Source organism: Limulus polyphemus, unplaced genomic scaffold (genome assembly GCF_000517525.1).
Source record: "Limulus polyphemus unplaced genomic scaffold, Limulus_polyphemus-2.1.2 Scaffold1538, whole genome shotgun sequence".
Taxonomy (NCBI): Eukaryota; Metazoa; Arthropoda; class Merostomata; order Xiphosura; family Limulidae; genus Limulus; species Limulus polyphemus.
The window spans coordinates 200,727-211,489 of record NW_013667148.1 but is presented as its reverse complement, the minus strand read 5'-3'; the positions used below and the strand labels follow the sequence as shown (position 1 = coordinate 211,489).

Genomic DNA, 10,763 nt, shown 5'->3' with positions numbered 1-10,763 from the left:
GAACCTTGAGTTCTAGCCATGTTGTAGCACATGATAATTAGTGTGCGGACCATTTTCATTTATATAGTGCTCTGTCAACACAAATTAGTTAGCATAAATCAGTTAAATGACGAAAAATTAGGTGTCTATTTACTTGTGACCACTCAGTGTATATGTTATATTTTTAGCTGCAAAATGTATTTCTTCAAGCATTACACAAGGATTACAACACTGTTCTATTAATGAATTCATAACTAAAATTAAACCTTTCAAAGGAATTGTTGTAGAAAAGTAGTAAAATCAAATGTCTGAACAGTTTTAACTTTTCTAGCCAATTATCCAAATATTATAAAAAATTTGGATTCCCAGTTTGCCCCCGAAGAAGAAAGGTCCACCTTTCGAATGCACTTGAGTTAGAGGGTGTTTATTCATAAAAAAATTTTGGTATTTTTTTATCTCCAAAAAGTATATTGATTATTATTGCTATTTATATTATTAATTGTGTAAAATAAAATACAATAAAAGTAACTTATTTATTAAAATGGTTGCTTGTTTAATAATTATTTTCACTGAGCTGGAAATAAATCTAAATTTTATAGGAAATTTATGTATAAAGGAAAGGTAATTCAAAACATGATTTGATTTGGAATAGTTTTTTTATATACTTTAATGAAATTATTAATTACTGTATTCTTAGACTGATTAATCAGTTTAAATGCTTGAATATTATTAATTTCATTAATTAAAGTTGTGCATACAACTTTTTTACAAATAAACCCAATATTACAATTATCTTTATAGTTGGAAACAGTTACAAATTTTTGTTGTAATTGTTGAATCTTATATTTTATTTAAAAAAATGTAATATCTATTAAATATTTTGTTCAATTTATTTAAAAAAAGTTTCAATATTACTTTATTAAGTAAATAAAGTTTCCACTCTACAAACCATCTAGATGGATAAGATGTAATATAATTAAGTTTCAATATGTATTTTTTTAATATAGTTTTCAATTAAATTTAGAATATCTTGCTTATTACATTTTGTAGCAATTCTGAATTTGATCCTTTTTTTACCAGTAATGAAATGTTTCTGAAAAATATCAATAAATATACTATTTTAAAATTTACATGGTAAAGTATTTATTTGATTTATGTCAAAATTATTTACGAAACCATAATTTATATAAATAAACATCAATATAGGTGTGTATCCCTTCCTTATGTTTCCCCATTTCTTAACCAATCAGCACAACTTGACACAGTGATACAGGATGACATGAGGAAATTCATGGGGGGTAGGGGGGTGGACCCTCCCATCAAATTTCACGTTGATAGAATTCTTGAAAACAGTATGTCTTTCTTTTCAGTATTGGTACCTTTATGTATTATTATTGGACTTTTAATGTTTATTATGTTAAGGAAAAGAGAAATAGAAGCACAGTTTCCTGTCCTTTGTTACAAACAAGTTTTTATTTCACCCGTCCAACAGATGGGTACTCCACCTAGTAATAAATAAAGTACACATGAAAAATACAAAATATAGTACTTACCTGGATCTTCTTGCTTTTTACTGTCGATGATACTTCAGCCTAATTTTTTTATACTTATGGTACTGCTACACAAAGTATTTTTTTGTTTAATTGAATAGTGCTCCTAGGAACACAAAATAATAACATTTATAAAGCAGACAATGTCCTATAACTATCCTAATGTTTCTAGCTTTCTAACTATGCAATAAGAGCCATTAAAAATTCAGCTAATCTCATTGATGTGTTTCTTGTGGGAATAAAGTTTGGACTGGAAGCAAAACATACAATTCTATGTACTGTGTCCTTCTGCAGTAAGCATATACAACAAAACTTCTTTTTGACACCAAATTTTTCTTTTTTAGATGAATGAAAAAATAATAATGAACAATCAATGCTTTGTTATCTTTTGATACACCTGAAATAACAAGAACATTACAAATCGGGAGACTACACTAAGTGCAGCACTCTTAGATTCACTGGCACATCTCATCACTGTCAGAGGTGTGTTTGTTATACAAATTTTACCTGTTAAGGCATTCATGTAAATCATATTATGAATATCTGTACCAAAACACAATTTGCTTTTTATATACCACAAGCAGAAAGAAATTTTCAATCAAAACTGTTGGACCATTTGAAATTACCCGCTTATCTAGCATGTTTCCTCTATAAAGAAACTCGTGTTTGTGAATCATTAATTGAAATTAAGTTACATATGGTTAACAATTAGTTTATCAAGTATATATTAAACATATATAAAAAAAATTATCACATATAAAAAAACTTATCAAGCTCCTAAACTCAGCTGCATACACAGAGTCAGCATCAATCAGTGCCCAACCACCTAGGATGATTTCTGTTTCTGGGATAAGTATCTTCTTACAGTCTTCTATTAACTGCTTGACATGCTCATAGTGGTCCTGTTCAGGAAACTCACTGGCTGCTACTGGATGTTCCTGCTCTTTGGTAAGAGTCATAATGTTCTCCTCCATCTGATTACCCAACATCAGGTCAAAAGTTGCTTGACGGTAGGCATCTTTAAATTGATTCATATAATACCTAAAGAAGTAAACAGCTCTTAGCTTTCCAGTTATTAGATCGTTACTACTCATTACTAAGCATTAATAAATAAACCATGAACTTATCATTTAAAAATACTGTTGACTGTGTTGTTCTTTTGTTTGAAGGTTCTTTTATATTATATGGTGAAAATACTTACAAGTCCAGTCCACATAATGATAACATATTCATTTATTTCCTCCTTAATCTTTTTTAAAGACTTGTACAATTTGTAACTTGTAAACTGTAGTACTAAGTAGCTTTAAAAATTATGCTCAAATGTAAAAAATAAACTAACTTCTACAACTTCACAAATGATTGATCAAGTAACTAAAAACAAAACACTGATTAAGACAATGCTCTCTAACTGATTAACTCTATTTATGCTTTTCTGATTCACTCTGCAAGCTTACTCAGCTCATGGCTCACATATATTTATATCTAATAACTGTTCTAGATATTTTGCAAAGTCACTAGGTTTTTGTGATATCAATTCAAAATATTCTAGGCCTAATCCCATAAACTTACTTGTTATTAATATCATGCACCATGTAGATAAAAAACAAATTACAACATTAAAAATATAGCTTATAACTTATGATCACCTGCTAGCAGAATTGTATCCATCTTTCATTACTCCTGTGAAGCAGCGTTCCCCAGTGCGGGTAAAATCTCCCTTAGAAAGAAAAGGTTGTCTTTTTTTAACAACTCTTTTATTCGGTCAAAACATAAATACTAAAACAAAATGTAAACTATAAAAATATACAATTTCAATTAACATCAAATCTCAAAACTTTATGAAGCCTTTTAAAACTGTATACTGGGAGCTAATGTTTATGTGATCCTGGTAAAATGTTCTGCTCAAAGAAACTAGTGTCAGACATTTATAAGAGTGTACCTGTCAAAATTGAAGACCAACTTAAACAACAATCACTACTGGTCCATTATTCTTATCACTAATATTTCACCAGAAATCAATGTTCTTAGACTAATTCTTATGATTTACTCTTCAACAATTAATAACCATACATTAATTCTTATACTTTAACCTTGAATAATATCTAATACAAATACATTAATAGCTGTTATCTAAAATGAAATAACAATCAATATAGCTGCATTAATTCTTACCATATAATCCTTCAACAGTAATCATTACACATGCACTGATTCTTATCATTTAAGTTATCATAAACTAAATCATTCTATAACAAAATATGAATAAGTTTTAATTTATGTAAAGATTTCTGAACTTCATAAGTTCCAAGGTTTGGCTCAGTAAGATGTCTAACATTTAGTCTTTTGTGATAACACAGAAATTAGAAATTTTGGTTTCTCTTTTCTAATCTTTGGCAGGGTTGGTTTTCTCTTATATTTGATTTAGTATTCACTAAATGCAGTTATCAGAATTTGCCTCATGTTTATCTTCTTGTCTTGTCTTTTTTTAGTAAATCTTCTTGCTGCTTAGCTGCTGTCCAATAATAGAAGCCAGTGAGAATACTAAAGAGTACTGGTGTATGTGAACAATACCATTTCATAAGTTTTTTCTGTCAGTAGATTTTATGTTATTTCTTTGTTTTAAAATAAAAAAATATTATTGTGAAATATTTTGAGTCTCATCTGTTTTTAGGTGAGACCAATTTATTTACACTTCTTATTATATTTCTTATCTAACCACCTATTTGGAAGAATTAACAGTATTTATTTTGCCTGCTTTTACATGAGAATACTACAAACAAAAAATCTTATGATGAAAACTGAGATGAGGCCAAGATAAAAAATAGTGTCTGATTTGGGTAAGTCCTCTTCTGGACAAGGCATTTCACCACTTGTGCAAAGAATCAAACTTTCATTTTGGCCTTAGGGTCTATACAGTTGAATCACAGCCTAGGACCTATAAGCTTCTGATCTAACTAACATTTCCAGGTTACCTGAAACATGTGGAAGAGGTTGAATATTAAACCTAGTTTCCTTGATGACAAGACATCTGGAAGTCCTGAGACCAAGTTGGGTAATCTCTAAAGGCTTTGAGTTTGTTTAGAAATTTGCACAAAACTACATGAGGACTATCAATGCTAGCCATCCTTAATTTAGCAGTGATAGGCTAAAGGTAAGGCAGCAAGTCAACACCACCCACTGCCAACTCATGGGCTACTCTTTTACCAATGGACATTGAGATGCCTCCATGACTGAAAGGATGGGGATTTAAACCTGGGATCCTCAGATTGTGAGTTGAGCACCCTAACCACCAGGCCAATCTCTAAAGGACTCCAAGGTGATCACCAACCAGCACAGCTGAAGATTAACTCACAATACCCTTAGAAGATAAAGTCTGTCAACAAAAAAGAACTGCCCCATTCATCAGGTGAAGCAGTAGATATCTCACCAAGGAAATGGAAGCTTCTAGTGCAATAGAGAGCCTTCCCAAGAGGAAAGCCAGACATTCAAAGTTCCCATAGATTGTTTGGAGATTCATGATTCTCATGGTTCAGCAGAGCAGCCAGATAATATGTATGAAACTGGAACAAATGCTTTGAAAATCTGGGATAAGGGCCATACTTCCAAAGCAACATTGGGGCATCTAGTTACCAAAAGCGACCTCTGCTTTTATGTAAGCCAGAAACTCAGCCAGTTATATGAGAAACTGTGCATGGGCCTCTTCACTCTCTGTCATTTTCCAATGATAATAGGTATACAAACAATAATTTTTAAGCATTAGTAACAATTTTATTGATGGTGGTACATACTACATGTTTCAACAGAACATTGGTCTGTCATCTTCAGGTATAATCAGTATTAAGCAATACAAGATTTATATATTGTTACAAAGACAAAAGACACAGGGATTAAATGTAACAGAAATGGTGTCAGCAGGTGACAGGATATAGGTAAAGGTCAAATTTGGTCAAGTGTATGAGCAGTGAATAGACCTTGCCAAATACAGCTAATGTTGCCAGGCCCATTATAACAGCATAGTGAGAGGTTGTTTGCTTTGGTGATTTCGATAGTTTCTAAACATTCTCTTTCTTTTTTAAAAGAATTAAAATTTAACAACAATATATACATACAGAGAGCTGACAAAGGCAGTTTCACTGTAGTCATAGATAAATCACATTATGAAACAGGTGTCAACACCTTTTTCAATGATGGATCTTACACTGCACTCCAAGGTGATCCCACCAACAAAGTTGTTTTTGAACATTAAAAACTAGTTAAGGGTTGTTCTATTCTCACTGTTAACGAAAACATTTCCCTTATCCTTACACATTATTATCCTCCTCCCCTTTTTTAACACCCTTTCTAAAATTCACAAAGACGTTCTTTACAGACCTATAGTATCTAGCACAAGCTCATCATTATAAAACCAATCTAAATTCTTAGTTAACAGATTAAACCTTCTACTTGAAACTAATCCATATTCTTTCAAAATCTCTCTAGCCTTTATCAATAGAATCAAAAAGTTCAAACTAAACCAAGAAGATATATCAGTATTTTTTGGCATAAAATTTCTACTTACTTCACTATCTGTAGAACAAGCCTTATACTGTTAAAAAAACGAAAAACTAGAAAGCAATCCTGTAACAGAACACCTTATCAATCTCACAGAATACTGCTTAAACAACACTTATTTTACATACAAAGGCCAATTTTATAAACAAAATAATGGATTAGTGATGGTCTCCTCCCTTTCTCCTCTACTTAGTGACCTCTACATAACTGCCCTAGAAGAAGAACTGTTTGGAAAAAAATTTTTATACACCAAGAAACTTGAAATCTGGTAATAAAAGGTAAACAATATCTTCAGTATAAGGCAACATGGGAAAGATATGCTACTTAATTTCATGGAATTCTTTAACACATTAATATCCATTTTGATAATTTTCACACATGAAATAGAATCTAACAATTGTCTTCCCTTTTCAGAAGTGAATGTAAAAAGAGAGATCACAGAAAATACCCTCATACTTCATCTACATAAATCATGCTGCATCCATAAAGAAGGCGTACTAATTAAATTGAACTACTTAAAGAACATAGCACTATCTAGAGGATTCAACCCAAACATCATAGACAGAGCACGTATCAAACTTCAAAACAATAAAAATATTATGTTAACTCTAACCTTTCATCTATCAACAACATAAAACACAGCAAATTTGTTTCATTTCCATTTGTGCCAAAAACTGCTAATGAAATTACTAGCCTATTTAATAATTTGAGCATTGATATAAACATAAAACCAACATCTTACTATCTAACCCAAAAGAATCCCTATTAAAGGAATAAAAACAAGGCATATATAGTATCCCATGTGAATGTCGAATAAAATACATCAGACAAATGTCACATTCCTTAGAAATCAGATGCAAAGAACACCAAGATCTCATGCGTAGAGGTGAATTACAGATATCTGATTTAATATACCATCAATATGAAACAGATCACAAAATACTTTGGGATAAAATTCTTCTCCTACACCAACCCAAAACTAAGAAAGAAAGAGACTGTTTGGAAATTACAGAAACCATCAAAGCTAACAATCTCTCACTAAACCGTAACAGTTTCCTTAGCAACCTCACCCATATTTGGCAAGGTCTATTCACCTTTCATGTACTTGACCAGACTTGCCTTTACATATATCACATCACCTACTGACACCATTTCCACTACAGTTAATCCCTATGTCTTTTGTGTTTGTAACAATATATAAACCTTGTATTGCTTAGTATTGATCATACCTGAAGTACAGACCACTGTACTGTTGAAACATGAAGTATATTCCACCATCAATAAAATTCTTACTTATGCTTATAAATCATTGTTCGCCTAACTATTATTATATTAGCATAATGTGTTTCCTTACTCAAGTATCTTACAATGATGGTAAGGTAAAACAGGTAAACCATCATCCTTCAGAAGTACAGCAATGAAGACCTTGCTTGCTTATTGATGTGTTTCAGGTAATTACCTTGAATGGTTAGGTAGTGAAATGCCTAAGGTTAGAAAATAATCTCATGGCTGTAACTGAATGTGCCTCTGAGATTATCAGTATGTTCAAAATCATTAATGCACAGTTTCACTGCCATGAGCATTACCTGGTGTTACAATGCAGCCATAATACTAGCTACCAGTGGGATATCAGAGACGTCTAGATCATGTTTTCATGGCAGTATTGCTACTACAGTTGTTAGGTTCAGACACATGGGATTCTGAACTAGAGAAAGAGGATACATCTGCTTTAATTGTGAGCTGGTTGTACAAAGGAAGATAGTGTCCTTATTCTGTTTAATAACTACAGAAAGATTAATGATAATTGACGGCTGTTGCTGCATTGGCTAGTTTAAGCTAATGCAGTCCAGGTAGTTCGATGACGAGATGATGATGACAAAACCTTGTCGAAACGTTGTACATTTGCTGTTATGTTAAACTTATATTAAAGTTTTTCTTCATTACCCATTCAAACTGTCTCCAACCATTATTAGTCCAAGTAGGTTTTTTCCCATTAAACCTAGGTGTAAAGAGTAGGACACTTGTGCTCTAAGGTGTGTTGAACATATAATTTAATTTAAAACTAGATATAAAATAAAAAATGCCTGTAAAGATATGCAAATGCAAAGATTGATTTTTGGCAAACTCTCTGACATTGTCAAACCTTTGCTGAGCCTTACAGTGTATCAGATATTTTGAATAACGTTTCCATTAGCCAATTAACACTGACTTCATTCTGTCTAATGCAGATAGAGATAATTTTGACGGAAATTAAGACATATAAACATACATATATATATATATATATATATATGTAAGAACTACCCTGTTTAATTGCATTATATTCAGTTTAAAAATGTTCTAAGAAATCTTAAGCTGTGACCTATCAGATAACAGCATTTAACCTTATATTTTTTGACTGAATTTCTGACCTATCACAGGCTGAGTTGACATGGTATTTTTAATTTTGACTTTTGTCATGAAAGGTCAAATAATGGTCAGTGTACCTTATTTTGATTTTCCTGTCTTAATAGCCATCTGTTAGCAACAGAAAATTAGGATGATTTCACCTGGCCAGCAATATCAGTGAGTCTGCCAGTTACAAATGAGCAAAAGATACCACAAAGATACCATCTGTACATCAAGTAACAACACAAAGAATTGCTCTTCATCATTCATGGAAGTTGATCACCAACACTGTCTACAGTTACATTTGCATCCCCATCAGAACCACTACCAGGTCTACAATTACCTCAGCTATAAAAAAGACTGGATGGTATAGAAAAAATATAACATAAAATAAAGCAGATGTTGTTGTTGCCTGCATATGCACAAAATCCTGAAAAAGAGGTCTTCCCAGTTTTGGAAAAGCAAAAGAGCAAAATAAATAAACTAAAACACAAGTATTCCAAAAACAAGAGATGAGTGTTTGCCACCATTTCATGTGTTGTGCCATGATCCATCAGTTTGAGACTTGTGAATATACATGTCATTGTGCAAAAACCTGTACTGGTGGATAAAAGTTTACAAGATGTCATCAGATGAAGTGTCATAGTCAGATCCACTTTGCTCAATGGACAGAGCCCTGAGCAAAAAAAAGACTGTCAGCAAAATAAAATAGTAAAAACAGCAGCATCAACAAAAGAATAAATTCCAAAATATAATGTATGTGAATATATTTTTTTAACTGAACACACATTATTACTGAGATTTATACTCTTTATAATAAACAAAAATGAAACACAAGTAGCTGAGTGTAACATTATGTATGTGTAGATTTGTTTTATTATACTTATCATTACACATAAGTAGAAAAACAATTATGCAATAAAGTGTTATAAGAGCATTATATAATTACATATATAAACCAAAAACAAATCTTTCGAACTCCAGCATTATTATGAGACTTCATGCTTTCAAGGCAATAGTCAGTTGTTCCTGAGACATTTGTGAAGTTAGAAAGAGAACTTAAAAAGTTATTGAAACTTGGAAAAAAAAAAGAATATAACAGCAATCCATTTTCAGGTTGAACATATAAGGTAGTCATTTCTACCCATAACATAATAGATTGTTAATTAGTCCTCTTAGACACGTTAACAAGGACTGCTTTAAATCATCTGTCACTCTGTTTCCCATGATGGGAACAGTGATTTTTAATAACACCATCACTAGCCAATTATAGCATGTTATTTAACCCTTTCCAGACAGGAAAGTTTGGTAACAAACTGTAAATTATAATTCAAATTTTAGTATTATACATTATTCAATTTCTTAATTCAATACTAAGTATTAAGAAAATACAATTAAACATCAATTTTTGTGTGTCATGAGGTATGTTGAATGTAGCACTGGTTCAAATTAGATGTTTGTGAAGTCAAAATACGAAGTCTAGAGTTTCGTACAAATCAGGAACTTAAATTACAAATATTGACAAGCTAAAATATAGAATAAGAACTTTTTATCTTTTCTATTTGCTAAGATATCACTCATGTACCAAATCAAACACAGTGGCCTCCACCCACCTGTTTTCATTTTTGGAAATGCTCCCTCATATACAATTACTTCTATATATGACATGAATAACCAATCTAAAGCTCAGAATGTCCCCTTAGTGGCTTTCTCAGTCATTTTCCTGTGTTAGAACACCATCTTGTTCTTTCAAACCAAGATTTCAAGGAGGTAGGTTGTATGTTTAGTTACTAAGCTTGATAAATTATAGTGGATTTCTATGGTATGGATATAGTTATTTATGATTTTTGGTTATTCAACTGTATATATAAAACCTAAAAGAATTATTTTGTTTCATATCCTCCACGTGATAAATTTGATAAGGCTTAGCAACCTTTTTCATGCAGCAAATAAATACAAAGTTCATAACTAGAAGAGATAATTGTTTGGTATACTTCTTTATTTACTGTTCTATGTTTTAAGAAAAATAAGTTTATGAACTTATTTCGAAATAGCAATAATTTATATACATATATAATAATTTAAATGTGACTGTATTTTAAAAAATACCAGTCCACCAAAATACAGCCAAGACAGGTCATTTTGTAAAGACTAAAGGTCAGTTTTATATTATTGGATATGGTTACATGAGTCCACGTGTGCCGTGTCATTGTAGCTTCTCTATTGTTAACCAGGCATGGCTGAAAGGTCAATATATTAAAAATATATATAAATGTATAATATTATAAGATTTAA

The 10,763-nt window shown here is 31.4% G+C and overlaps 1 protein-coding gene across 1 annotated transcript in view; it reads right to left on the bottom strand.

The window, feature by feature from the left end:
• LOC106464002 (phosphatidylinositide phosphatase SAC2-like) overlaps positions 1–10,763 on the bottom strand; it is a 120,228-nt gene that overhangs the window by 42,121 nt on the left and 67,344 nt on the right. The window contains exons 11-12 of the mRNA XM_022391658.1: positions 3,176–3,246; positions 2,325–2,570 (exon numbers count right to left, since the gene is read on the bottom strand). Of these exons, the coding sequence (XP_022247366.1) occupies positions 2,325–2,570; positions 3,176–3,246 (317 nt within the window). The remainder of the gene's footprint in view (positions 1–2,324; positions 2,571–3,175; positions 3,247–10,763) is intronic.